The 27,732-nt window shown below is 42.6% G+C and overlaps 2 protein-coding genes and 1 non-coding gene across 3 annotated transcripts; 2 read left to right on the top strand and 1 right to left on the bottom strand.

The window, feature by feature from the left end:
• Nucleotides 1–8,180: 8,180 nt before the first annotated feature.
• On the top strand, nucleotides 8,181–8,261 carry TRNAL-AAG. The gene has a single exon. It is a non-coding gene; the product is annotated as a tRNA-Leu (tRNA).
• Nucleotides 8,262–8,331: 70 nt separating this feature from the next.
• LOC117631668 lies at nucleotides 8,332–12,445 on the top strand. The gene is made up of 10 exons (XM_034364943.1): nucleotides 8,332–8,521; nucleotides 9,011–9,106; nucleotides 9,256–9,330; nucleotides 9,757–9,825; nucleotides 10,777–10,853; nucleotides 10,981–11,069; nucleotides 11,174–11,303; nucleotides 11,611–11,701; nucleotides 11,787–11,852; nucleotides 12,080–12,445. The coding sequence occupies exons 1-10, from the start codon at nucleotides 8,360–8,362 to the stop codon at nucleotides 12,197–12,199; spliced, it is 975 nt and encodes a 324-aa protein (XP_034220834.1). The 5' UTR covers nucleotides 8,332–8,359; the 3' UTR covers nucleotides 12,200–12,445.
• A 9,074-nt stretch (nucleotides 12,446–21,519) lies between these two features.
• LOC117632407 (4-alpha-glucanotransferase, chloroplastic/amyloplastic) lies at nucleotides 21,520–26,982 on the bottom strand. Its single transcript, XM_034365866.1, has 15 exons — nucleotides 26,180–26,982; nucleotides 25,895–25,983; nucleotides 25,732–25,792; nucleotides 25,417–25,495; nucleotides 24,877–25,013; nucleotides 24,604–24,762; nucleotides 24,438–24,514; nucleotides 24,206–24,345; nucleotides 24,088–24,119; nucleotides 23,918–23,992; nucleotides 23,069–23,141; nucleotides 22,863–22,951; nucleotides 22,575–22,619; nucleotides 22,290–22,442; nucleotides 21,520–21,787 (listed from the first exon to the last, which is right to left on the bottom strand). The coding sequence occupies exons 1-15, from the start codon at nucleotides 26,726–26,728 to the stop codon at nucleotides 21,683–21,685; spliced, it is 1,863 nt and encodes a 620-aa protein (XP_034221757.1). The 5' UTR covers nucleotides 26,729–26,982; the 3' UTR covers nucleotides 21,520–21,682.
• Nucleotides 26,983–27,732: the final 750 nt, after the last annotated feature.

Here is a 27,732-nt window from a genome sequence, read left to right on the forward strand (position 1 = left end):
GCTTAGATAATAGACTGCATGTTCATTCCCTTCCTTGTTATCTTGAACTAACAGACTCCCAATGGACACTTCTGATGCAGAAACATACAATTTGAGTGGTCTGCCTCTCTTTGGTGGGGATAGAACTGGTGGATTTGAGAGGTAGTGTTTGATTTCCTAGATCCTCCCACTTAAATGTCTATTCTTGCTTCAATCTTAACAAGAAGGAAAAAGGTTAGATTTTCCTTGTAGAATTGGATATAAACCTTCTTAGAAAGTTAATTTTTCCAAAGAGACTCTGCAATTCTTTCTTCGAGGTGGTAGAGCTTCTATGATGGATTTTGCCTTATTTTTATCAATCTCTATGCCCCTTTGGTGGACCAAGAAACCTAAGAAATTTCCTGCTTGAACTCCAAAAACACATTTCTTGGGATTCATTTTCAACTTATGTTGTCTCATTCTTAGGAATACCCTTTTCAGATTTGATACATGATCTCCTGCTTCGGGGGATTTAATCACCACATCATCTATATACACTTCTAAAGAATGACCTATCATGTCATGGAAAACATAATTCATTGCTCTTTGATAAGTGGCTCCTGCATTTCTTAAGCCAAAAGGCATTACAGTGTATTCAAAAGCACCTATATGTCCTAGACACATGAAGGCTGTCTTATGGATGTCTTCTTCTGCCACCATAATCTGATTATATCCTGCATTGCCATCCATGAAAGATAGCATTTGGTTATGAGCAACTCCATCGACTAGCATATCTGCCATTGGCATAGGATATTCATCTTTAGGAGATGCTTCATTTAGATTCCTATAATCCACCCAAATCCTAACTACCCCTGTCTTTCTTTTAAGAACTGGTACAATATTGACCACCAATCAGCATAGATGGCTGGCCTAATGAATCCTTCCTTGACCAATCTTTCTATTTCTTCTTTAACTTTCAGTTCTGTTTCCATAGACATTCTTCTTCTGGCCTGTTTGACTGGAAGGTAGCCTTCTTTGATTGGCAACTTGTGTTCTACCAATTTTCTGTCCAGTCCAGGCATCTCATGGTAATGCCAAGCAAAACAGTCTCTAAAATCATGCAATGCACTAATGAAAGTAGGTCTTGGATCCTCTTCTGTTCCTAAGTTTATCTCCTGTAATGGATCTTCCACTTCTGGTAAAGAGTCATCTAGTGCTGCTGGTGCAAAATTTAGTACTTCCTCTTGTAAACTCTCTTCCTGTTCTTCAGTGCTCTCATGGGTGAATTCTGCCATATTAATGGCTGGATTCTGCATAAAGAGTTTCCTTTCTTCCCAATATGTCAACAATCTTTTTGTAATGGATCAGATTGTTGCAGCTCGATCCTTTTCTTGTTGATTGGGACTAAACATCAGAGTTCTGGAGGTTCAGAACAAAAGGTCTATTCCAGTCCTTTAGAGAACTGGCTAGACCATCTTCAATGAGTCTCTTGGCCGTGACACCATGGGGGCGGCCGTTCTGGTTGACTCCAAAGAATGTGAAAAGACCAAGATCATCATGATAATACCTGGCCTCAAAACACATGGCAAAAGGCAAAAATAGTCGTGGATCGCCCTCTACTATTTCCATGAAACCTTTTTCATGCCAAAGGGCTAATTGCTGATGCAGAGTGGAAGGAACACATAGACTCTAGTGGATCCAGTCTCTGCCAAGCAACGCATTGTAAGTGGTAGAAGTGGTGTCTACCACAAAAAATGCAATCTTCAACTCATTGGTTCCAACTATGACGTCCACATCTAGTATTCCGTGAGTCTTAGTGATGCCCCCAGTAAAGTTGGTGACCGTCAACTGTGTTGGAATTCGATCCTTCTCTGTTTTACCCATCTTGATCAGCAATCTGTGAGGCAGAAGATTAATGGTTGCACCTCCATCCACCATCACTTTGGGAATAGGAACACCCCCAAAGTTTTTTGTTATAAACAAAGGTCTGAGATGATTGGCCATTTCTTTAGTTGGTTTGGAAAAACAAAGCTGTTCTGCGGCTACTTTCATGGCACTTGTGCCTGTTTTGGCAGTAAGTGTTTGTTGTTCTAGCGCCTCCTCTACTTCTGCCAATCTGCATTCAAAACTTTCCTAGGAGAGCATGTCTCTCTCCAGAGTGTTTTCTTGCCCTTCTGCTGCCCTGAACTTTTCTGGCAAGATAAACACCATATTAATGCCTAGATCACCCTGCAACAGGCTCTCTAATTCTGCACCGAAAGCCTCAGTCTCTTCATCCAGTTCTCCATCATATTCCATTTGTTCTTCCCCATATTCTTCTGTCCAGTCCTCTTGTTCTCCTGTTTCGAGGAGTCCAATCTGGTCGTCTGCAGATGGTTCATAGTCCATCTGCTCTTCTTCATCCTCTTCAGTCCAATCTTCTTGTCCTTCTGTTGGAATAGGTTCAGATTCACCTTGTGATTGTGAAGGATCAAGCTGATTAACTGAGGATGAGGGAAGATGGATGGAAAGTCTGCCTGGAGATTCCATCTTTTTCCGTTCTTATGGCTGACATGTCGTTTGTTCTGCTTGAGGAGCCACTTCTGGGTTTTTCCCTCTTCTGGCAGAACTGGTCTCTGGGAGTACCTGTGTGCCATCCCTGTTTTTGAGGAAAGTGTAGTATTACCTTTGGACTCTCCTTTCCCGTGTTCTGGTTAGTTCCAGAGTTGGTCTACCATTTTTTCCAACAGAATACCATCTGCCTTCTATGATAGTTGCCAAAGGCTTTTCATTTCCGGGCATCCCAATTGATATTTCCTTTTTTGGCTGCTCTATCACTCTTCTGCTGCATTGGGCAGGCCTTGGATAGTCCTTTTGTCTAGCTCTATCTTTAAGTGAAGCCAGAACTGGGCCCTGTTGGTATGATGTTCCCATCCTGTCAAAAATACTAGGTGTGGGCCGATTTTGCCTACCCATAGTTACTTCTAACTCACTTTCACATTTGCACTTACTGTACAGAACTACCCCACCCGAGATGGTTGCCTTTGGCCTTTGATTAGCCTCTCTTGTCACTCTTCTGCCTCTGCTGGAGCTAGCTTCTGTCATTAGTTTGCCTCTCTTCTGTGCTGGCCAATTTAAGTTAACCATGTTGACTTGAGGTTGGGGAAAAGGATCTGTTGTTACTGAGGGAGGTTTCTCCTCCAGTTTTAGCCTTCCTGCTATTATTCATTCTTGTATGACATCCCTGAAGACAACGCAACTGTTGGTGGAGTGGTTCCAAGAGTTGTGCCATTTGCAATATTGTCTGCCCTTGAGTTCTTCTGGCTTGGGCAACTTGTGAGGTGTCTCTATTGCCTTCTGTAGCAGCATCTCATCAAACAGAGCATCAACCTTGGTTAAATCGAAGAAATAGAACTTGGTCTGTGTTGGTTTGTTTGGGACAAACCTTCCCGTGAATGGGGGTGGCTTTTGGTCATTTGGTGGCTTTGTCAGAGCCTTGCAACTGATGGGATGTTTCAACTTTGCCATTTCTGCCACTGCCACTTCTCTTTCTTCCGAGCCTTCTGTGCTTTCTTCTAATTCTACCTCAACCAGATGTACTGAAGAGGAAGGAGTTCCTCTTCTGTTGTTCTTCTCTGAGCAGTTCCTCGTACTTAGACGCTTTGTCTGCCAGTTCTGCCAGATCTCCAAACAGCATCCCGTAAAATCTCTTCCTCAGAGAGATTTTAAGGGCGGTTTGAGCCATCTGAATAAAGTGTCTTTCTTCCATAGGGATTCAGCATTTCATTTTGAGCTTTCTGAATCTGGTGATGAAGTCTTGAGCAAGAGGCTCATCTTCACTCTTTTTGAGGGCAGCAAGATCACTGATGGTGACTTCTGGCTGGATCCTGGTTTGAACATCTGAATTAAACCAGTTGTGGAAGACATTTTTCATATGTTCCCAGGTTTGAACAGAATTGGCAGGTAAGCTGGTATACCAGGTGAAGGCTTGTCCAGAGAGAGAATTTCCAAAAAGCCTTAGTTTTAACAGAGGGTTATTTTCTATGGCTATGCACTGGACATAAAATCTGTCTATATGCTCAACTGATGAAGCATGGGGGTCTTCTCCGTTGAACAAGGTGAAGTTTGGTACCTTGAAACATGGATATAGAGGTATCTGATCAATATAGCATGATATGGCTTTCTATAGGTGGGCATTTCTCCTCTTCTGATTTCAGGCTCCATAATCTCTCTGATCATTCTTTGAAGTGCCCCCATGTCATTCAAAGCATTGACAAGTTGAGGATTTCGCTCCTGTTCTAGCTAGATGTGGTCAATCCTGTGCTTCATTCTGTATGGCGTGGGCAGAACTTCCTCCCTGTGTTCTTCCTCTTCCTCAAAATCTGGATGATTCCTCCAGTTTGACCCTGGTCTGTTCCTGTCATTGTTGGCATAGGGGTTAATTCCCCTTCTGCCTCTCTTGCCTCTTGCTAGTGGAGGGAATGGATTGGAGTCCATTCTTCTAGGTCTGTAGGGCAACACAGCTGGTGCCTCAGGCAGAAGTGCCAATGGCTGATCACGTGGGGCCACAGGTTGTGGAATAGATGGAGGTTTTGGCTAATTCTGGAGGGCCTGAACTGGTGCAGGGCCTTCTGGACGAACTAGAGCCACATGTTCTTGGATGGAAAGGACTCCTCCCCTCTGTCCAGCTTGGATTTCTCCACGTCTTGGTATTCCAGCTATCTGTGCGATGAGAGGGTTCTCTTGGTATGGCCATGCCAGTCCTGGTGGAGGTTCATAAGGAAGGTCTAGCTGCTGGACCACAACATCTGGATTCGGAATTCTGGCAATAGTAGCCTCACGGGTCCTTCCTGAACTGCCTGTTGACTTGCCATTGCATCATGGTTGTCGTGTTGTTTAGAGTATCCTGGCTCCTTTGTGCTGTGGCGTCCTGCCGGAATATAGCCTCCTGTGTCTGGTTCAACCTTCTGAAGCCAGACCTGGAACGTCTACTACTGGTACTGCCATGGGCTGATTGCCTAGCATCACTTTCTTCTTACTCAAGTCCTTCTCAGAGAGCTGCCTGATCTCTTTTCATGGCACAGCGTGGATTCTAGCTAGAACTTTCAATATTCATACACTTAGAAGATTCTTCTAGGAGTATGTATATTGAGAAGTCCCACTGGGCGTGCCAAATTGCTCACCCGTTTTATGTTCGTTCTGTGATGGTATGGTAAAGTTCCCTATTGCCTTAAAAACCATTGACTGGTCAATAAGCCAACTTTCTTTAGTATGCAAGCGTGCCACTGCTACCAATGAGAATTCTAGCAGACTTCTTAAAAATAGATTACTTGCGTCCCAAGTTACTGATTTCTAAGCAAGCGATTGTGAATTTGGGTGAGGAATATCTCCCAAGTAAGTTCTTTTCTTGCCTCAGACTAGTAAGGATTTTCACAATTTTTTCACAATACAAAACTGGTAGTTCTGGCCAGAATAAATGATAAGATAGCGAACCGTTTTAGGCAGAAGTGCCTTTTACAAAACTCAAAAAGGGAAGACCAACTCTAAAAAGACAAAAAGAGAGAGCTGTACTTCAATTTCTACATGGATAAATGCTTCTGATCTAGGCTGAATTGGATATGTCTGTGCTGGACTGGACTATCAACACTTTCAACTGTCAAGTTTTAGCTGTAAATCGATACCAATGTTCGAGTTTGGTAGAGCTTTAATCTATTTCAAGCCCTGGAAGGCTTTTTGAATGGGCAGAATTGGAACCTCTTCAGTCTGGAAATTGAAGAAGTGGCTGGACTTGATGATTACTGAGCTGGAACTGCAATGTAGTACCTGTTTTGCTTGATCAGGGCTTTCCATAAATTTGTTGAGGTTTTCATATTTGTAAAACCCGAACTCTGCTTGATTTGGCTTATGCTGGACCAAATTTGTAATGAGAGAAATCTCGTTTTGAATGACTTATTTCTCTAAGTCTGAACTAGAGTTGGAAATTTTGATTTGTAGCTGGCTTCTTTCTTGTGGCTCAATGAGCTTTTGGTTGCTTCAGTGTTTTGAAGGTTTTTGAGATCAAGTGATCATTTTGAGTTTTTGCTTTTGATTGATTTTTTGGTTGTCCTTTGATCTGTTCACCTCCTCTCATATTTATAGGAAATGCTAGAGTGGGTTTTTTAATCTTTAAAATGGGCGACAGATCTTCAAAAAAATCTTTTCTCTTTTCAAAGCCGTAAAAGAAGGAAGTCATTGTTCTTGCAGATTAGAACCATCAACAATCAGCTTTCATAGAGGTCTTTTCTTTGCTTTTCTGGAAAAAAAAAAAAAATCAACTCCCTTTGTTCTCTGTTTGTTCCTTATAAAGAGAAAAACTCAATCTGCCATGATGGTCAGTTTGCTTTCCCTATTTGAACAACTCCCTTGCTCCCTACTTATCTTTTGGAAAGGTTACCTGCTTTGGTGCAGAATTGTATATATATATATATATATATTTATATATATATATAAATAAAAATAAAGGTTCTGATCTTTTGGCCTCAGAGTTTCAGAGAAGTCTTTCTGTTAATGACCTGCTTTTATTAATTACCAATCAACTCTCTTGTGATAGTTGAAATTGTTGACTTTTCAAAGTCAATTAGTCGCGTGGGTTCTGAGAATAGACTTTCCAAAAAATCTGATGATCTTGTACTCTGGGTTTTGAGATTAATTGTGAGTATTTAGAGGTTGGGCCCAATCCAATTTTTTTTTATTGATCTGCTCTAGTGGTCAATTGCCATTTAAATTGGCATTTTTTACAACTCTGCCATTTCGTGAAAGACGTGAGCCTCTGATGTGTTTTTGGACTCTCTCTTTTTGAATCAAAGCCTAGTTCTTTGTTCTTTTCTGTTTTGTGGGCTTTTGGGTTTTGGACCGGGCACGCCAAATTAGAGGTGTCAAACGGGTCGGGCCGGCCCAGCACGGCACGAGTCCAGTCCATTTAAATGAGGCACGGCACGGCACGAGCACGAATATTAATAGGCCGTGCTCGGCACGGCACGAAAGCTTGGACCGGGTTGGGATTTAAAAAAAGGTCCAATGGACCGGGCCGGCCCGTGGCCCGACATGAGACGGGCTTAGCCCGAGCCCGCTCCAAGCACGGCACGAGCCCGAGCCCGCTCCAAGCACGACACGAGCCCGAGCCCACTTAAATCATCTACTGCATTTTTTCACTACCAAGTTGGAACTTGGAACAACAAGTAAATAAAATAAAATAAAAAATATAAAAAATTGATGCAATGACCAATTACTTACCGGCAGACTTAAGTGACTTAATAAAACCACTTGACAAACAACCACCCAGCCTTGATGACATAACAAATAGATTTGGAGTTGGAGAGTTGGAGTTGGACTCAAACTCAAAGCGTCTAGACTCTAGGAGCCGTGCGTGATTCGTGAAGAAGCAATGAAAAAAAAAATCAAGTAAAAAAAAATTCAAATTAAATGGGCTTGTTCTTGGGCCCGAGTATGGCCCGAGCACGAGCACGGGCACGGCCCAAGCACGGCACGGCCCATTTCAATATGGACTTGGGCTTTGGGTCGGGCTGGGATCAATGATTTTACTAAATGGGCCAGCACGGCACGGCCCGATAAATTAAATGGGCCGGCACGGCACGGCACGAATACATTAAAGGCACGAGTTTAAATGGGTTGGGCCGGCCCGGCACGGCCCGTTTGACACCTCTACGCCAAATTAGGCCCAAACACTTGCACATGGGCTGAGTGGGCTCCACTGAAATTTTTTTTGAGTCCAGGCAATAGCTGAACTGCTATTTGGCCCCTTCATTTTCTTGATTTAGAAGAAATTTTGGGCTATAATTTAGGATATTTTGAATTTGACCTCATGAATTGGAGATAACCTAATAAAGTCATACTTGAAAAAAAAAGTGAAGTGCATTTGGTAACTAGAGAACATTGTCCACCATCGTCTAGTATATTCACATGAACTCAAACAAGCCACCCACACTTGCATTATTGTTAATTATTTTTCATTTCATTTCCATCATTTTTCTTGAATTTTAACCATTGTTATTTTTCTTAAATTAATATTTTCATCAAAATTTTTGTGTTTTTGAACTCCTATCCAGTTGTGGACATCTACATTAATTACATAATTTACAGTGGCAACAAAAATAAAACATGGGTTATAAAGTAGATTTTTCATTCACTTTTCTCGGACGATGTTATATGATAAAGGAAAATTATACCTGTTCCCTAACAACAACGTTGATATGGCCGAGTTGGTCTAAGGCGCCAGATTAAGGTTCTGGTCCGAAAGGGCGTGGGTTCAAATCCCACTGTCAACAAATCTTTTTTTATTTATTAAAAATTTCATATTTGCGATATAAATAACCTTATCCCCCTGCCTCTCTCTCTGGTGCATATATAGGAAAAGAGCAAACCCATGACGAGCTTGGCCATGGCTTCTCTCACACTCTCACTCTCAAAGCCTGCCTCTTCTTCTTCCTCCTCCTCCTCTCACTTTTATCGACAATTTCGAACCAGAGCTTCTTCCTCTGCTGCTCCTGGTGTCGACCTCAACACCCTTCAATCCGCCATTGCAAAGGTTCTTCTTCCATTACGCTTTTGGTTTTCATTTACCTATTTTTATTTTTATTTCTAATTTTTCATAAAAATTGCGCCATCACTAATTGCTATGCTACACTTTGTATTCGTAATTAAAGAATTAAAAAAAATATTTTGATTTGAGGAATGAAAAATGAAACTGCAGCTTGTATTGAACTCTTCCTATTAAATCATGATTGCATTTGTTGGTTAAGGCATACTTAATCAATGTACATCCTTTATCATGAGTTAATCATGAAATTTAATGTCAGAATGAAAATCAGCTGGAGAGTTAATGTAAATTCTTCCTCCTTCTCTCCCATTTACCTTCATTTCTATTATCTTTATTCGAATTCATGGATAATTGTTTTAGTTTAAATTTTCAATCCCCTTGCTATTGCTAAATAGATAGAGAGAACATCATTGATTGTTGATGCACATATCTTTGAGAAATAGATCGAAGTTAAATATCGCTATGCATTTTCTGCAGAAAGATAGCAGTGCGGTTAAAGAGGCACTTGATCAGCTAAGTGAAGTTGGTTGGGCCAAGAAATGGAGTTCTCAGCCCTATGTCTCACGGCGTACGGTCAGTCTCCGTTACAAGTGTGAAGTTCTGGGAAAGTGCTACTCAAAAAATTACCAACATCTACAAACAAACCCATTCATACATGTACTTGAATGATGATCATCTGTTCAAAGTATTGACTCTTTCAAGTTTCAACATTTATGCACCAGACATCGCTTAGGGAGCTGACAACTCTTGGAATAAAAAATGCAGAAACTCTTGCGGTTCCCAGCGTCAGAAATGATGTAAGTATTCATAAAACTAGTAATTTCTTTGGGCTACTTGCATTCAGAATGTGCGAAAATTATATACGAAACACGTTCTTGGATGTTCATTACCTCTTCATACAGTGTGCAAGATTGTTTTGCAAAGCCTCAACACCACATTTACTTATCTATCCTTCCTCTTTGTGCTTTGAACTTTTATGAAGTAAACTCTCATAGCAGCAAACCCTTACCCCAAACGCCCAAACCAATTCTGAGTAGGATTTAGAATTGTCAGCATCCTCTTGTAAATTTTTCTACCTATTTTCTTCTTACATGTCTTTCAGCAAATCTAATATGATATGGGGAAATACGGGATACTTTACATCTAAATTGGGAATGCAGCTCTTTCTATATGCATTGGTCTCAAACTACTTTTTGTAAATTTGATATCGTTCAGTGATACAGGCGGCTTTTCTATTCACCGTGGTGGGGACGACAGGATTCTTAGGTCTTCTTGCTGGCCAACTTCCTGGGGTAAATTTGATTATATCTCCTTGTCTCTGTAAGTCCACATATAAATTATACATCAACTATCTAAACAGTGTGATTAGGAGGGATTTTTGTAATCCTATATTGTTGTGTAATGAATTTTTTTTAACTTTCTTTTTCTTTAGCAGTGTATAGTTGATAGTATTTTTCTTTATTTTTCTTTTTCATATATTGGCATTAAAAAAAATGCCTTTTTCTACTCTTACACAAATATATGAAATTTTAATCTGGCAAGTTTTCTTTCTCTGATCTGGAGAAGGAGATAGGAATATGGTTTTTGGATTTTACAGTTGCAATCTAACCTGGATCACATGATTACTTTTACATGAAAGTGGAAGGCATTTTCAAAGTCCCTTTCTTGTGTCTGTGAACACACATTAAGCATGTATTGTAGAGCTCTGGCTATATAAGCAGGGCTGAAGAATCCAATTATTATGTAAGCTACTTTTTTTTTTTTTTTTTTGGATGAGGACCTATGTCAGTGCAATTGTATTGCTGCCAGCCTAGCACAAGGCGTTGGGGACAGACTGGATAATCGATGGCCGCTTTCATTTGATAGTTGAAGTAGACAAGAAGACCTCTGTCCGGGATGTCACAAATTAATTAATTACAGATTGTCAACATTTTTACTAAAACAAAGAACTTAACTTCCTTACGCAAACAACTTGAATTGTAGTAGAAGTAAGATTAGGATTGAAAGTGCAATGGATTTTTTTCGCCTTCATATCAGCCAATCATTGCCTAGTATTTGTCAACTGCATTTTAGGGATAAAGGTTTACTTGAGTTATTTCCAAATATCATCATTCTTCTAGAACTATTAGCTTAGGTCAATTATACACCAGAGAGAAATTTTCTTTTACATTACAGAGAAAAGAAGTTGAAAAGATTCTAGCTCTAATAACATTTCTTGGGTTTGCATAATACTGTTCTTGTAGGACTGGGGCTTTTTTGTGCCATACTTGCTTGGGAGCATCTCTCTAGTAGTTTTGGGTGTGGGAAGCACTGCCCCTGGGTAAGACTAAGGTTTAGATGCAATTGAATTTTTATGCCTTGATGACTTCTGTATTTTTAACAGCATTTACGAGTAATTATCAATATTGTATTTTCTTTATATAAAGTTATCTTCATCTGTACTTTAGGCTTCTTCAAGCTGCCATATCTAGCTTTTCATCATTTTTCCCAGATTATCAAGAAAGAATTGCTAGACATGAAGCTGCTCATTTTTTAGGTACTTCATTACACCACATATTATATACTTAATATCATTAATAATGCATAGATTTTAGTTGCTTGCTTGACATACTGATAAAGTGATTTTTTTTCTTTGAACAGTTGCTTATTTGCTGGGCCTTCCTATTCTGGGGTATTCTTTAGATATTGGCAAAGAGCATGTCAATCTTATTGACGAAAGGCTGGAAAAGCTGATATACAGTGGGCAGCTTGATGCAAAGGAACTAGACAGGTACTTACATGATGGCCACACCTACTGGAATTTAATATTTTTCTTGAGTAATTTTTCACTTCTTAAACTGTAACAAACGGGCTCTCAGTTCTTTTGAAATAGTGCATCTTTTCATTGTGTCAGGATCATTGTTTTCTGATAATATTATTTGGTTTATGCACAAACTGTCCATTTGCATTAAAGTTCTGTTGCAATGTTTTCACATGACTTTATCAATACAAACGCAATACATAATTACACACCACTGCTGGAAATGCCATTATAAATTGACTGGTGGAGAAGAATTAATTTTTTAGTGGTCTTTTAGGTTGGCAGTGGTAGCAATGGCTGGACTTGCAGCAGAAGGTCTGACATATGACAAAGTGATTGGTCAATCAGCTGATCTTTTCAGTCTTCAGGTTTATAACTACCATTTTCCTAAGATCAATTGTTTTCTAGATACTATGTTGACCCAATCTCAGAGACCTCATTAAATTTTTTCAGAGATTTATCAACAGAAGCAAGCCACAGCTTAGCAAAGAACAGCAACAAAATCTTACTAGATGGGCTGTAAGTTCCTCAGTTATACAACCTGCATGCTCCACTAACTTTTTATTTATTTATTTAATGTGATAGAGTACGGATGAAAACCTTGGTTCTTTCACGAATAATTATGTGTTTAATTTTTTTGTCACAGCCCTTTTATGGTTTCCTCTGTTAACTGTTAAAAATGATGGAAAAGAGATTTAGTAATTCACATCTTGTAACAAATTCTGATGCTGGGAAATGTATCGCAGGTGTTGTTTGCTGGGTCTCTCTTAAAAAATGACAAGGAAATTCATGAAGCCTTAATAACAGCAATGTCAAACAAGGCAACTATACTGGAATGCATCGAAGCAATTGAGAAAGCTGCTTGATTCTGCAGTCAGGAATCCTGCAGGAGATTCACTTTCACATGGGACATGCGGTGGTGCTTAACGCTCATTCTTAATCTGCAACTAAGAAACTTGTACAATTTTCTGTAAGTTACCTTTGCCCTACTGTATATCACAAGATATTCATTCTGTATCAACAAAACTTAAAAAGTTATGACGATGAAATGATTCATTGTACTCATACACGAGCGACTGAACCTTGAATGGCACTTCATACATTTCCATTTCCATGGGACTTAAATGAATAAGCCCTGGTGATCAGAAAATATTTTGTATAAAGTTTTGCTTGTTTTTGACCAAGTCAGAAAATGAGAAGTTGTTAATTTATTACCCAGTTAGTTGGGAAAAACAGAGAAGATGGTGAATGTTTTTGTATAAGCTGCTTGATCTGCAACTAAAAAGAACTTATTTTGTTGTCTTGGGGTTGATCTTTCATGTAAACAACATACCAATAGGTTTTAAAATTTGGCACCTATGGTTCAATTTTAAAAGGAACTAGAGGTCTGTAGCTTGAAAAAATGGTTGAAAGAGAAGGCTATCCAAGTATCCAACCAATAGGTTTTAAACTTTTGTCTCCTATGGTTCACTTTGTTAAATTTCATCACTGTCCTTAATGCAGCAACTTCTTCCCACCTTCTCTCAAATACATATATGTTAGCCATCTCCACGAATGGAGCTGCATCCTGGGGCTCCAACTCAGAGAGACGTCGACGTGCATATTCACCGATCTCTATGTTACGGTGAATCTTGCAAGCACTAAGTAATAATGCACCCCATATTCCAACATACGGTTTCACTGGCATGTTCTTCACAAGCTCCACAGCTTTCAACCTTTCTTTATGCTCAAGGATTTATATAGTAGACTTTTATCATCATCTCAAAGAACTCCATTCCTTTCTCAAAATTACCTGCATGAGTGCAAACTTAGAATGGCAAGAACTGTTTTGTGGTTTGGTAAACACAACCAAACCGGTTTCTAATGTAAACACAATTTCTAATGGCAAGAAATTAAGACTCATATATTGCAACAGGTCTTGCAAATTTTGACCTACCATATAAACTTCGCCATTTCTTCTATCTAAATCCTAACGTGCTTGCTATACTTGCTGTGGGAACCTAATTAAATCAAAACCCTAGGTCAAATAATTAGGCCAATCAATTTGGGAATTATTTGACCTAATTAGGAGTTACTTAACCTAATTGGGAGTTACCTAACCTAATTGGGAATTACCTAATCAAATTGGGGGTTACTTGATCATCGCCTTAATTAGGGATTCGGTTAAATCCATAATCCCTAAATACACAAACCTCACCAACCACACCAACCTCTCCAAGGCCACTATAAATACTTGGTTACGCACAAGGATGAGGTACGTCTAAATTCCTACTGAGACTTTGCAGAAATCATTTCTCAAAAACCCTAGCCACCTCCTCTCTTTCTCTCTCTCACACAAGGCTCCGGCCACCACACAAGGCTCCGGCCACCCGGTTTTCCTTGAATTACCCTACCTAACTTAGGCATCGGAGGGCCTTTGGCCAACACCCCCCCGGTGTGGTCCTTTTACTCCAATCTGTTTTGCATGAAGAAAGAGAGGCGGAGAAGACGAAGGAATCTTGGGCGAATATTCTCGTGGGGAAATTTGCTCCCACAAATTGGTGCTTTCATTGAAAGCGCGAGATATATTCAAAGCGTGCTCCAAATCCATCTTTCACACATTTTTTCAAACAACCATGGTTGATACAAGACGTACGAAGAGTAACGCCACCACGATGGGCCCATCTCATGGTTTCGTGGTGGAAACCTCAATGCAACCACACGGAATCGTAGCTGCCAACGCCTTGCAGTCGTCCTCTAGTGCTTTGCAGCCGCCTTCAGCTGCTGGAATTGTAGAATAGCTGCCACATGACCCTAGGACCTCCACAGCCTTGCAGTTGCCAGAGCTGATTACTAGAGCTGCTCTGCCTCGTTGTCCTACTGTCGAAGCACAGCAACAGCCACACCACTCAACTACCAGGTTTGCTGCGCAGCCCCATGGCTACTCCGACGTCGTCCCAGTCTTGGAGAAGATCCATTCTCTCCCTCCTCTGCGATCACACTTGACATATGCACCTGTGGACGCTTCTAATGGAGCCCTAGCCCATATGCCGTTAGGCCCGATGCACAACACTCTACTTGACATGCGCAGTCAGGTAGACCTTAACTCACGGGTCGATCAACTTACATAGAAGGTCAATGATCAAACCAACCTGATTGGCCAGCTACTCAGGCAGATCAACTTGAATCAAGGCCCTAACCTTGGACCCCGTGACGAGGAGAGGAGGGCACACGAGCGTGCTGGCAAGCAGTTCGAGAGGTCCCAGGCCGGTCAGATAAGGGCAAACTGGCAGGGGAGATAGCGAGATCGAGTAGATGAGACGCAGACAGCCGCGAGCCATACTCTGAGCCGTTCGAGGCTAGGACCAAGGACCAATGTGCTCGAGAGGCTAGGTCAGCCATACTCTGTGCCGTTCGAGGCTAGGACCAAGGACCAATGTGCAAAGAAGGCCATCCAACAGATCGAGGATCTTGATGCAGCTGCCAAGGAACCTCCCCAAAAGGTCATTCAAATCAACACCATTCTAGCTGACTCCCAGGAGTCCGGCTGACCACCAAGCAGCACAATAGGAAGATCGCGCATGCGACTTATGTCTCCCAAGTCACAACAAGAGTACCAGTCATTGTGGATACACCCATCATTGGTTTCCAGAAGAAAGACTTGATCGGGCTTGACCTGCCGCATAATCATGCCCTAGTCATCTGCATTCAGATTGAACAAGCTGTGATCGAGAGAATTCATATGGATGAGGCCAGCGCAGCCAACATCCTGCAACTATCTGTCATCCAACAGATGGGATTGGAACCCAAGATTAGCAAACTTTCCAGGTCGCTCACCAGCTTCAATGGGGCCACATCAATCACTATTGGAACGATCGACCTTGACGTCCACTCTGGTCTGCTCGCAAACCTTCATGGTCATTGACGAGATCTCCCCGTACAACAGAATCTTGGGCCGACCGTGGATCAGCAAGATCGAGGCCATCACATCTGCTTTACACCAGAAGATTCGCTACCCCATCCCTTAAGGCGGAATCGGGCAGATCAATAGTGACCAAGCCTTGGCAAGAAGATGCACAGCTCAAGGGCTCAAGAAGAGCAAGCAGTTGCAGTTCACACCAGTAATGCAAGCTGCCAACAAGGCACGAAGCGCTCCCAGCAAACAAGCAAGCTTGAACGAGAAGGGAGCTGCTACCCCACAATAGCAATTAATGAGCCAGGATCAAGGCGAGGGAATCCGCCCGGAAAACTCCCCTGAAAAGGATTGGAAGCCTGAGGATGACGTCGAGTTAGTACCCCCTGATCCTAACCAGCCAGACAAGGAAGCGCAGATCGGCTCGGGCCAGAATCCAAACAAGAAGGATCGAGAGGAGGAAATCCGCCCGGAAGGCTCCCTTGAAGAAGGTTGGTAGCCTGAAGAAGACGTTGAGTTAGTACCCGTCGATCCTAACCAGCCAGACAAGAAAGCGCGGATCGGCTCGCGCCTAAGCCCAGACGAGAAGGTGGAGCTGACTACCTTCCTCCAAGACAACAAAGACATGTTCGCGTGGTCACCATCTGACATGCCCGGCATCGACCCAAACATCATCTGCCACTGCCTCCATGTCAACCCTGCCAGTAAGCCCGTAGTGCAAAAGAGACGCAACTTCGCTCCAGAGCGAGTAGCGATCATTGAAGCCGAGATTGACAAGCTTCTAGCAGCCGAATTTATTGAAGAGGTCTCCTACTCAGAATGGCTGGCCAACGTTGTTCTGATGGCAAAACAAGAAAAGGGCAAATGGAGAGTGTGCGTCGATTACACCGACCTCAACAAAGCAGGCCCTAAAGACAACTTCCCATTGCCGATGATAGACCAGCGCGTGGATTCAACTTTCGGCAACCAGCTGCTCAGCTTCATGGATGTCTACTCCGGCTATAATCAAATTATGATGTACGACGATGACAAGGCGAAGACCTCTTTCATCATCGAGAGAGGGACCTACTACTACAAAGTCATGCCCTTTGGGTTGAAGAACGTTGGAGCAACCTATCAAAGGCTCGTGAATAAGATTTTCAAGGAGCAGATCGGTAGAACCATGGAAGTCTACGTGGATGATATGCTGGTCAAAGCCCCTAAGCCTGGAGACCTTGTGCTTAGAAAAACTTTCATCACATCACCGTGGCAAGGGTCAAAGAAGATGAAGCCAAATTGGGAAGACCCCTACATGATCAGCCGATCTGGGGGTAGAGGAAGTTACACCCTCGACACTCTAGAAGGGAAGGAAATTCCAAGACAATGGAATGCCCACTACCTTTGGAGATACTATCCGTGAAGCTCTTCGCTTACCAGCTCGACTCCTAGCAGACGACGAGCCTCCCGTACTTCCATTGAAGACAAACTGCTTTCGATGTTACCTATGTTGTTAATTTCCTTTATTCAATAAAGCGATGTATTCACACCAACATCAATACAAGAGCAAGCTTTTCAATGAAGTACTTTTTCGAGCATTATGTCCCACAAACATATACATGCAGGCAACAAGCCTTAACTCCATTGCAGACAAGCTGCTCCTCGGAGCACAAACTCAATGGAGTCTTTTTCAAGCGCTATGTCCCCGACATACGCACACAGGCGACAAGCCTTACCTCCATTGCAGACAAGCTGCTCCTCGGAGCACAAACTCAATGGAGTCTCTTTTTAAGAGCTATGTCCCCGACATACGCTCACAGGCGACAAGCCTTACCTCCATCGCAGACAAGCTGCTCCCCGGAGCACGAACTCAATGGAGTCTTTTTTAAGAGCTATGTCCCCGACATACGCTCACAGGCGACAAGCCTTACCTCCATTGCAGACAAGCTGCTCCCCGGAGCACGAACTCAATGGAGTCTTTTTTAAGAGCTATGTCCCCGACATACGCTCACAGGTGACAAGCCTTACCTTCATGCAGACAAGCTGCTCCCCGGAGCACGAACTCAATGGAGTCTTTTCAAGCGCTATGTTCCTGACATACGCCACATGCGACAAGCCTTACCTCCATTGCAGACAAGCTGCTCCTCGGAGCACAAACTCAATGGAGTCATTTCCATGCGTTATGTCCCCCGACATACACACACAGGCGACGAGCCTTCTCTCCATTGCAGGCAAGCTACTTCACAAGTACAAACTCAATGGAGTCACTTTCAAGTGCTATGTCTTTCAAGTGCTATGTCTCGGACGCACACTTACAAGATACAATGAGAATTGAAGTTCGAAAGACAACTGAAAATTCATAACAAAGCGGCCAATAGCCAAGTTCAACAAGAAAGTAAGATGGTCAACCAAAGACCACTTTTTGAAAGAAAATAACAAAGTTCAAAAATAGCAAAAATGAACTACAACTACTAGGGAACTTCAGCAGGTGACCCTTAGCCGATCACATCCTCAACTGCGCTGGCAACAGCCTCATTCTGCCCAACTAGCACAACTTGCTCAACCGCCTCGGCTGCCTGCTCCTTCGCATCCGCCTTAGCCTCATCAGTTGACCCACCATGGCGTTTGTCTTCCTCAATTACAGCTTCATCTGCTATCTGCTCTTCAACTGCTTCTGCATCCACAACATCCACCTGCTCACTCTGAGCGGGGGGCAGTTCAAGACCAAACTGCTCACCGTCATCATCTTCGAGAGGGCAGCAAGGAGAAGCACCATTCTGGTAATCCAGGTATCCCAGCTTGTACGCATTAGCAGCAATCTCTTGCTTGGATGCCTCCGTGGCTTCCACATGGGTGTCAAACTTGACCAGCAGTTTGTCACGATCCTGGGCCAAAGCAGCATGCTTACGTTCGAGGCAGAAGTAGGCTTCCTTGCGTTCGAGCAGGGTAGCCATAAGAGACTTGAGTTCACCATCCTTTTGCCCAGCAGAACTCTTGAGCACGGACATACTCTCCTTCATCTCGGAAATCCTCGCGTCATGGCGAATCCACTCGTTCGAGAGCTTGTCAGTCGGGTCGGCATTCTTCTTCAGAAGCTCGTCAAGCAGGACAAAAGAGGGGGCAACATCACGCGAGTTCCGCATGGCCCCAACAGCAAAAACCATTCCTTTTTGAAGATGATATATGGCAGCTTCTTCTTGCTTATTCAAGGGAAGGCTCGAGAAAGCACAAAGGTCACCAGGTCGATACACGTGATCAATTAGCTTAGCGCAAGCAGATGGACTTAACAGAAAGCCTGTTTTCAGCATATCAGACACGGGCTCGCCCCCAGCAGAGCTATCACCAATTTTCGGACCGGCAGTTCGCGCGATTGGAGAACTCTTCGCTCGAGCATACGACTCTTTAGCTTTTTTGGCTGCAACTTGCAACATTGAGTCAGCCCCACGCTTGACTGTTCGTGGCCCCGCAGATGAGTCATGGTTGCTAGGCAGAGGTACAGTCCTCTCAACTTGATTCCCAGATCGGCACAGATGACCCAAACCTTGCTTCCCAGCGGCTTCATTACATGGCAGATCACGGGTCTTAGGCAGTACGGGCAAAGACTTGAGCAGAATTTCCCGAACCTCCTGCATGCCATTGGCCTTCTTGCTGCTCGCGCTAACAAGGCGTTTGATCCCGGTAGACAAGGCAGGAGTAACTCCCATATGGGCCTTCTGAGCAGGCGAGACCTCTCTTGTGGAAGACTTGTTCGTGGCAAGAGAAGATCTCAGCTGCCTTCACTATGGAGACGTATCCACTGATCGTGAAACTGCAGCTTCATCTCGAGCAGAGCTACTACACGCTTTCCCACCCTCGGGGGACTCAGTCGATGACTCCTCCTGCTCAATTGGCAAGTCACTTAGCTCCAAGCAGCGCGACTTCCACCTTTCAATATCTTCAGCAGGGGGCAGGTCACCGACTTTCTTCCGATGTTCGCTCAGCAGCCAGCGCCATTCACGAAACTTGGCGGGGATGCTCAAAGCTTGTCGAACCTTCGTCATGTCCGGGTCAAGAACAAGCTTCTTTCGGATGGCATCATCTGCAAGCATAAGACAAAAGTTAGTCAGACACAGCAAAGAATTCCATGGCAACAGTAGCAGATCAGAGGGATGCAACTTACCATCGCAGTGGGTAAGAGGAACGAGAGGACCGTCGCCAACCTCTCTTTCCCATCTGCCACTGACCTCTAGCACATCCTTGCTCCACACATGATCGCCCTGACTCAGACTATCAAACGATTTGGGTTCGCGTGCACGAAGTTGGGCATATTTCTCGAAGCGTCTCACCTCGAAGAAGTAGAAGAACTCCTGCACGGTCAAATCCAGCTTGAAGAAGTGGCTCAAATTTTCAAAGCAGATGACCGCCCGATAAACATTCGGAGTACACTAGCTCGGGGCACACTCCATGGCGCAGAACACCTCTTTCAAAATTTCGACAGCGGAAACGTGAAACCCAGCGAGAAATAAAAGGGGCGGAACGTGATAATCCTGGCGCCGGGATTGTTCGGATCCACATGAGGTATACTGTCAGACGAAGGCTCTGCCAACTTGACATGCACATCCTTGGGTATAGCGGAGTCGAAAAGGGCACGCCACGTTTTGAACTGGGCCTCAGTGGTGACACGGTGCAAATTGGCCACAAACTTCTCTTTGGGAACTTGAGAACCGTCCCACAGGTACAAGGGCACTTGTGAGCTTGGTGATCGGCTCTTTCTTTCAGAAGACATGGTTATTGAGCAGCTGCAAAAAATAGCGAAGAGAATTGCGTTAAAATTCCTAGTTCGTGAACCAAAACAAAAAACAAAAAAACAAAAAAAACAGCAGCAACAAAAAAACAAAAAAAAGGGTCCAACAAGCTGCAGCCCAATCTGTAGAGGAGCCCAGCGCCTGCCAGCCCAAGTCCACTTGGCGCACAGCACACTTGGCCCATCAACGCAGCAACCTAGTTCGCGCCTCCAGCCCAGTTCGCGCCTTCAGCTCAATTCGCGCTCCGGCCCAACTCGCATCCCATTCCAACACGGGCCTGCTCCGTTTGCTCCAGTCCTGCGGCCCAAGACGCGCCCAGCTGTTGGCTTGGTCAAGCAGCCATGGCCAACGCGCATGGCCCATCCTAGAGCGCCCCAGCTCGAGCCCAAACTGCAGCCTCTCTCCAGCGCAAGGACCAGCCCTCTCCAACACGCACCAGCACCATCCTGGCTCACCAGCGCATACCAAGCTCGCATGCCTCCCTTAGCAGACCACTTCACCTTGCTGCCAAAGCTCCCCATGCTGGACCCGCAACCAAGAAGACAAAAAATATATATAAATATACATATATATATATATATATCTTACCTAAAGATGCACTCTCTCCCTTGGTAAGCAGACGATTTTCAAAGAACCTCTCTTTGGAATATGGGAAGTGTTTCTTACGGTTTGAAGACAAGCAAGGAAGAGCCTCATATTTAGAGCGATTGGGGTTTCTTTACCTACCTACAAGGAATCTCAAGCCCATTCCGACTAGGAGTCCAATTTCAGAAAATTAGCAAGTAGAAAGCCTCCTCCACGCAGGAGCCCAAACCAAAGAAGGAAGCCCAGTTGCAATTGGATGGCCCAACGGTTAATCTACATCTCCTACATGCCCTCACACGCCACGCAGAAGCTGGGGGGCATTTGTGGGAACCTAATTAAATCAAAACCCTAGGTCAAATAATTAGGCCAATCAATTTGGGAATTATTTGACCTAATTAGGAGTTACCTAACCTAATTGGGAATTACCTAATCAAATTGGGGGTTACTTGATCCTCGCCTTAATTAGGGATTCGGTTAAATCCATAATCCCTAAATACAACAACCTCACCAACCACACCAACCTCACCAACTACACCAACCACACCAACCTCTCCAGCCTCTCCAAGGCCACTATAAATACTTGGTTAAGCACAAGGATGAGGTACGTCTAAATTCCTACTGAAACTCTGCAGAAATCATTTATCAAAAACCCTAGCCGCCACCTCTCTTTCTCTCTCACACACAAGGCTCGCGCCACCACACACTGCTCCGGCCACCCGGTTTTCCTTGAATTACCTTACCTAACTTAGGCATCGGAGGGCCTTTGGCTAACACCCCCCGGGTGTGATCCTTTTACTCCAATCTGTTTTGCAAGGAGAAAGAGAGGCGGAGAAGACGAAGGAATCTTGGACGAATATTCTCGTGGGAAAATTTGCTCCCACACTTGCCAACATGTAAATTAGTTTCAAAGTATCCAGCTGGAGAACCCATATATTACTGTACAAATAGATTATCTGAATAAAGGTCATTTTATTCAACTGAAATTGATACAAGTCCAACATTTTTATTGAAGTAACGTATTTTATTATTCTTCTGTAGATTATTATTCTGATACAACAACCTGTCTGTAGTTCATGACCACCTGAACGAAAACGTTATTTAGCACCCTTAATTTACAGCCGCCCATACATCGACAACATTTCCCTCAGTTGCATAGCTTCTGTCTCCAAGCTATCAAAGCTCCTGGAACTAGGTATCCTCCAACCCCAATTTCCAAACTGTGCAAAGTAAGAAAAAAATCATTGACATGCGGTGTCAATATGTTAGGTTGCATATTTCTACAACATATTATAACCACACACACCCCAAAAAAAAAAAAAAAAAAGCTTAAACTTTTGGCTCAAAAGCAAAGATTCCTGACTTCTAATTATTATGTGTGATAAAATGATGGGGGAAAAAGTATGCTGTTAAATATCAGAAAGAAGGAAACAAAAAGCCTCAAATGTTTTCGTCTTGCCTCTTGCCGCCTGAGTAGAAACCCAGGAGCACATAGATTTGGATTTTATAATTTGGCCAAAACATCCAGGTTGTAAAACAGAAAAGGATAGGATGGGAGCACCCCAACCATGCCAAGAATCCAATTTGGCCTATATTCATCTGCATTTTAACTCTGGAGTCTAGACCCTAACCATCAATGTGCTGCAGACAACCAAGACTGTCGACCACCATTCTACTGCCCATTACCAATTTATCGCATCTATGTATGAAGCTGTCATTTACCTGAGTTGCAGGAATGTTCATCCTCGCTGAACTTCCTAACCTAAGAATATCTTGCATAGGTATGATTGCTGTTCGGGCCACAGAAGATAATGCAGCTTTTGCGAGTGCCCATGAGATATCATCTTCTTCAGCAATTGAAAGATACTTCAGGACCTGGGATTACAATAAAACTGTAAAGAAACACAAAAAGAAGCTACATCTTGTCTAACATGTAGTGTGAAATTACATATTCTAGTACGAGATTTTTCGAAAGAAAGAAAAAACAAAAAACAAAAAGAAACCCACATTGGACTTCTCTTCTTGCTTCAAAACATCCCACCACCCTCGAATCTGCAAGGCAATCAAAGAAACTATTAGCCAGCTTCACTACAAATGGTGAATGCAAAAAAGTTAAACAGAAGTCATGATCATGGGATTGGAACAACCACTACAAGAACTACAAGAATATGCTCTGCCAGCTATAATTTAGTAGCAGAAAGAAAACCTCCAGAATAGTGGAAAGAAGGTCTTGACAATCATTTGAGGACAAACCCAGAAACATATGGAAAGAAGCCCATGGATGGATGAATTTACCGTGTCATTATCATGAGTTCCAGTGTAAACAACTTGATTGGGCTCATGATTATGAGGTAAATGAGGGTTAGCAGCATCACTTCCAAAAGCTACATAGAGAATTTACAGAACAGGGCAAGAATATCAGGTCATTTAAGCTTAAGGTTATTTCTCAAAGCTAATTATATAGACTACAGTAGTATAATAAATGGGCAAGAAGTCATTACCAAACTGGAGGACAGCCATTCCAGGTGCCCCTATGGATTTCCTTAGCTGAATTACATCCTCAGTGATAACTCCCTGTCATGCAATATGAGAACAAATCAAGCAAACGCTCCTGAAAATGTGAATAAATGGGTATTTACAATAATAATCTTCGCAATGATAAAAGGTTTATTCGTTTACCACTATTCTGGAAAATTTAAGTTGTTAAAATGCGAGCCAACAATTATTTTATATGCTAATAAAGCTCCTCTTACACTAGAGGCCAATTTTAACTTACATAGAGGTTGTAATTGTAAGGTTTCAAATCAGGACCTCCTGCTCCGATACCATGATAAAGTTTTTTTGTTTGAACACTTTCCCAAAGCTTAAGCTGTTAGGATGTGGGCCAGCAATTATTTTATATTCTAGCAATCATCAATTGGTACAAATAGCAAAGCATCTGAATCCATAAAATTACTGAGGTCCAGTTACAATAAGACGGTAACATTGTAAGAAACTTTCTCAATCTTATCATTGCTTCACCGTATCAAAATTTAATTTCATAGCACCAGGATCCATCACATAAACAATGCATCTTACATGTCAAAAGATCAATCAGACATCTACCACATAAGCAGTTTTCTTCTTCTTTTATTTTTATTTTTTTTTCGTTCTATTTTGTAAGGACACCAGTGTAATAAAAAGAATCATTAAATCAGTAACCTCATAGCATCAAAATTTACTCCCATAGTTTAACTCTTTTTGTTTTCTTCTCTTTTTATTTGAAGGATTGAGCTATTATGTTAAGTCTTCCCAACTTCTCTGGATATGGCATTGAAAAAGAATTTTGTATCCAACCAGCTAAAACATACCAAATCTTCAGCTATTATGTTAATCTTCCCAGCTGCTCTGAATATGGCATCAAAAAATGATTTTCCAGGTCCGGCCTACCATTATTTAAAATAAAAAAAGTTTCAGATTGAATGATGAGATAATAAATTACACAGAATTATAACTAGAAAACAATTTAGTCAAACCCGACCTTCCATCGTCCAACCATGGCAACTTTTGCTTCTGTGAACACGCCATATATTAGTGTGATAACAACATAGACATGCTACAAGATAGAAGCACAAGAAGTCTGATCTGTAATTTCTCACCAGAAGGAACAGCCCAAAAGCCAGCAAGACCTCTAAAGTGGTCGATCCTGAATTCGTCATATATATTCTGTGCTCTTCGCATGCGGCGTATCCACCATGAAAATCCTTCTTTCTCCATTGCTTTCCAATCATATAGAGGGCTTTATTTCAAACATTAGGTTTATCAGTAAGCTCAATGATATAGCTCAAACCACAAAGCAAACTTGAAGCATTATGTATGTGTTGTATAAACCTGTCCCAGAGCTGACCAGTTTCACTGAAAGCATCCGGGGGAACACCACTAACTTCAAGAGGAAAACCATTCCTGTTCTGAAAAACTAATATATGATCAGCAATTGACACCTAGTACAGCATGCTGTGTTATGAAGATCTCCCTTTACCCACTAAAAAGTACTCACCAGCAGAAAATGTTTTTTATTGGCCCAAACATCTGCACTGTGATAACCTACGTAAATGGGCATGTCTCCCATGATACTGATTCGCTTCATCTGTGCATACTTGCGAACTTTCTGCCATTGCCTTTGGAACAAAAATTGTTTAGCAATGAAGATATTTATCTGCAGAAACAAACACATCAGGGGAAATGGGAATTAAAGGGGCTCCTAACATTAAGTATGCATACAATAAGAAACTATAAATCAATAAGTAATAGTCAGTCACCCAGATCTCACAAAATGCTGTTTGCTCTGGTAAATGTCTTCCAAGGCTGCAAGATGGCGATTTTTCAAAGGTTCAGGCCACTCGTACCAACTGAAAGCATTTAAACTGCTGTCAATTGCTGCAAAATAAGCTGCATCTTCAAGCCAGCCTACAAAAATGTGAAACAAGAATCACACGTGAGAGAGGGAAAAATGTCCACACAAGCATACAAAAGCACTCTGGAGCTGCATTCTTTGTGCTTGGTATTTTCACCAAAGACCATTTGGACAACAAGTTCTAGGAAGTAAAAGAAAGTAATTTTTTAGTAAGTAAGTAACCAAAAATTTGGTGCTTTCCTGAATAACATATGTGTATGTATGTATGTGCATACATTCAACTAATAGATCCTAGCACAGTTAGAATTACACCATTCTGAAGAGTTGTCGAACCAGAACTACAATATAATGTCAATTTACAACCAAGATTGTCAAATTATAACACATACAAAATTGTTCACGGCAGTAAAAGTATATTATAAAATTATTAGTGCACAAATAATATAAAAATCTCACTTGATATATCCGGGTCATTACGGAAATCTTCAAGCTGACTTTTAAGTTCACCTTCACTCCTAATAAGCCTCTCTGCAGCCTGACAAAGCGCTAAACTAAGAAATAGTTTTTGGTGTAAGAAATGAAAAACTGTTCTGAGTTAAGTGAAAGTCATGGAAAACTGTTCACGATGACTTTTAAGTTCACCTTCACTCCTAAATATCCCAACTTCAGTTTCACACAGTTCAACATGAAAAACTGTTCTAAGATTGCTGAAGTGAAAGTCATGGAAAACGCACAAAAACGAGCAACAGTAATGCTGTTCACATCATTTACCTTAGCTATCAGAGGATCCTTTAAGTCAGCAACAGTTGAGTAATTCACGCGGTCAGAATCACTGCATGAACCAGTACACCACAATCCCATAAGACAAATCCATACAGAAACCCATATAAAAAGCTCAATATGATGGCAGATGCATTAATAAAGTTTTCCTCACACTGGTTTTGGAAGCTCTTCCTTTGTCAACAAACCATCATTGACAAGCTCCTCAAGAGATATCAACAGAGTGTTACCACAATTTGCATCCTGACAAAATCCCATCAACCAAAATTACCCACAAATTCAATTGTAAATCACAATGAGGATATGGCACACTACAGCCAATCAAAATATTAGGCTTTACACAATTCACATATGAAATCCAAGCTGTGTGTGTATATATTATATAGATATATAATCAATTGGGTAAGTTTTGACAAAAAAATAAATATAAAGCAATTACCTGACCAGAGTAAGGGGAGCCCTCTTCATTGGCTTTCCTACCAGGAGGAACCAGCGGAAGCACCTGCCAGAGGGAGCACCCGGCCTCATGAAGCCAGTCAATGAAACGAAACGCCTCCTCCCCAAAATCTCCAATGCCGTGGGGTCCACGGAACGACGTCGGATGGAGGACCACGCCAGCTCTTCTGCGCTCGCTCGGATCCGCCTGGGGGAACACGTCGCCATAGTCTAGAGGTAAGTCGTCGCCGACACCAACGACGGCAGAGGCGGAGGTCGAAACGACGGAAACAGGGGTCAGGAAGACGCCGTTGGTCATTTGGAAATGTCGGAAGAGTGGAATTCGGGTTTTGGGTTGGAAGTGAGTGGAGTTGGGGATTGAGGAGGAGTTGGAGAGCTTGGGGGAGAGAGTGGAAGGGAGGAGTGAGAGAGAGCTATTCACGGCCATTGAGAGAGAGAGAGAGAGAGAGAGAGAGAGAGAGAGAAAGTTGCAGAGTGGAAGTGTGGATGATGATGATGGTGGTTGATATTGATAAGCATTCAAACAGTACATGTGCCGACGAAGGATGCGGATCAGTTGTGTGTATTACACCCCAGTATATATACACTATATATTATAGTGGTTGTCTCTTTCCCAGAAGCGTGTATGAATCACGAGTGCCATGTGTAGTCTGGTTCTCCTATTTAGGATTAAGATTGAGAATTTGAAGATTCAAGAATGAGTCCTTTAAAAAAAATGAAAAAAGAAAACAAGAAGATATCATTTTGATTCCAGGTCGAAGTGGTCAGGTCCGGACCTGACGAGCAAAAACTTCAGATGGTTTGCAGGGCACGGGCTATGGGTCTTAAATCCAAATATGGTCTATCTATTAAGTTGACCCGACCCGACCCGACCCGATATGTGTAGATGTTCAGTCCTTTTTGTTCTTTCACTTTCCTATCTTACCCTTAGTAACGTGGCAAGTAAGATGCCCACTTTGGTGTTGATGTGTGAAAAAAATAATAAATTTTTTTTTAAAACCCCACCCCCCTGTGCGCACCCACCCTTCCATCTCCTGTTTCCCCTCTTTCTTCGATGACAACCAAGCCCACCCCTCCTGCTTCTCTCTCCTTCTTTTTCTCTCTTTCCCCCTCTTTCTTCAACAACAAAACCCAGATTCGGATTTTTTTAAGAGTTTTGGGGTTTGAGTAGTGGCTTGGCTATCGGGCGTTTGGGGCGGTAAGGTCGGTGGTGGGTGCGTTGGGGCGGCGATGGCTATCGGTGGCTGGGTGGCTAGGTGCGTTTGGATTTTGAATTTGCGGAGAGAGAGGCGGTGGCCGAAATTTTTTAAAACGACAGTGGCGGTGGCTACAACACTGAAAATCTTGCCGTTGAATCTTCCCTTTAAAATTGACAGCTTTTTGGTTGTGAGATACTCAACCAACCCCTTCGGACTCCCACGTCAAGCTCCAAGCCTTCAACCTTTTGGATGGGCACCCCCATCACAGAGCATTCGTGTTTTTTTTCACGTCGGCACTAACGACAAAACTTTATGGTTCTGTTGAGCGGGACGGAAG

This window comes from Prunus dulcis, chromosome 6, assembly GCF_902201215.1.
Source record: "Prunus dulcis chromosome 6, ALMONDv2, whole genome shotgun sequence".
Classification (NCBI taxonomy): Eukaryota; Viridiplantae; Streptophyta; class Magnoliopsida; order Rosales; family Rosaceae; genus Prunus; species Prunus dulcis.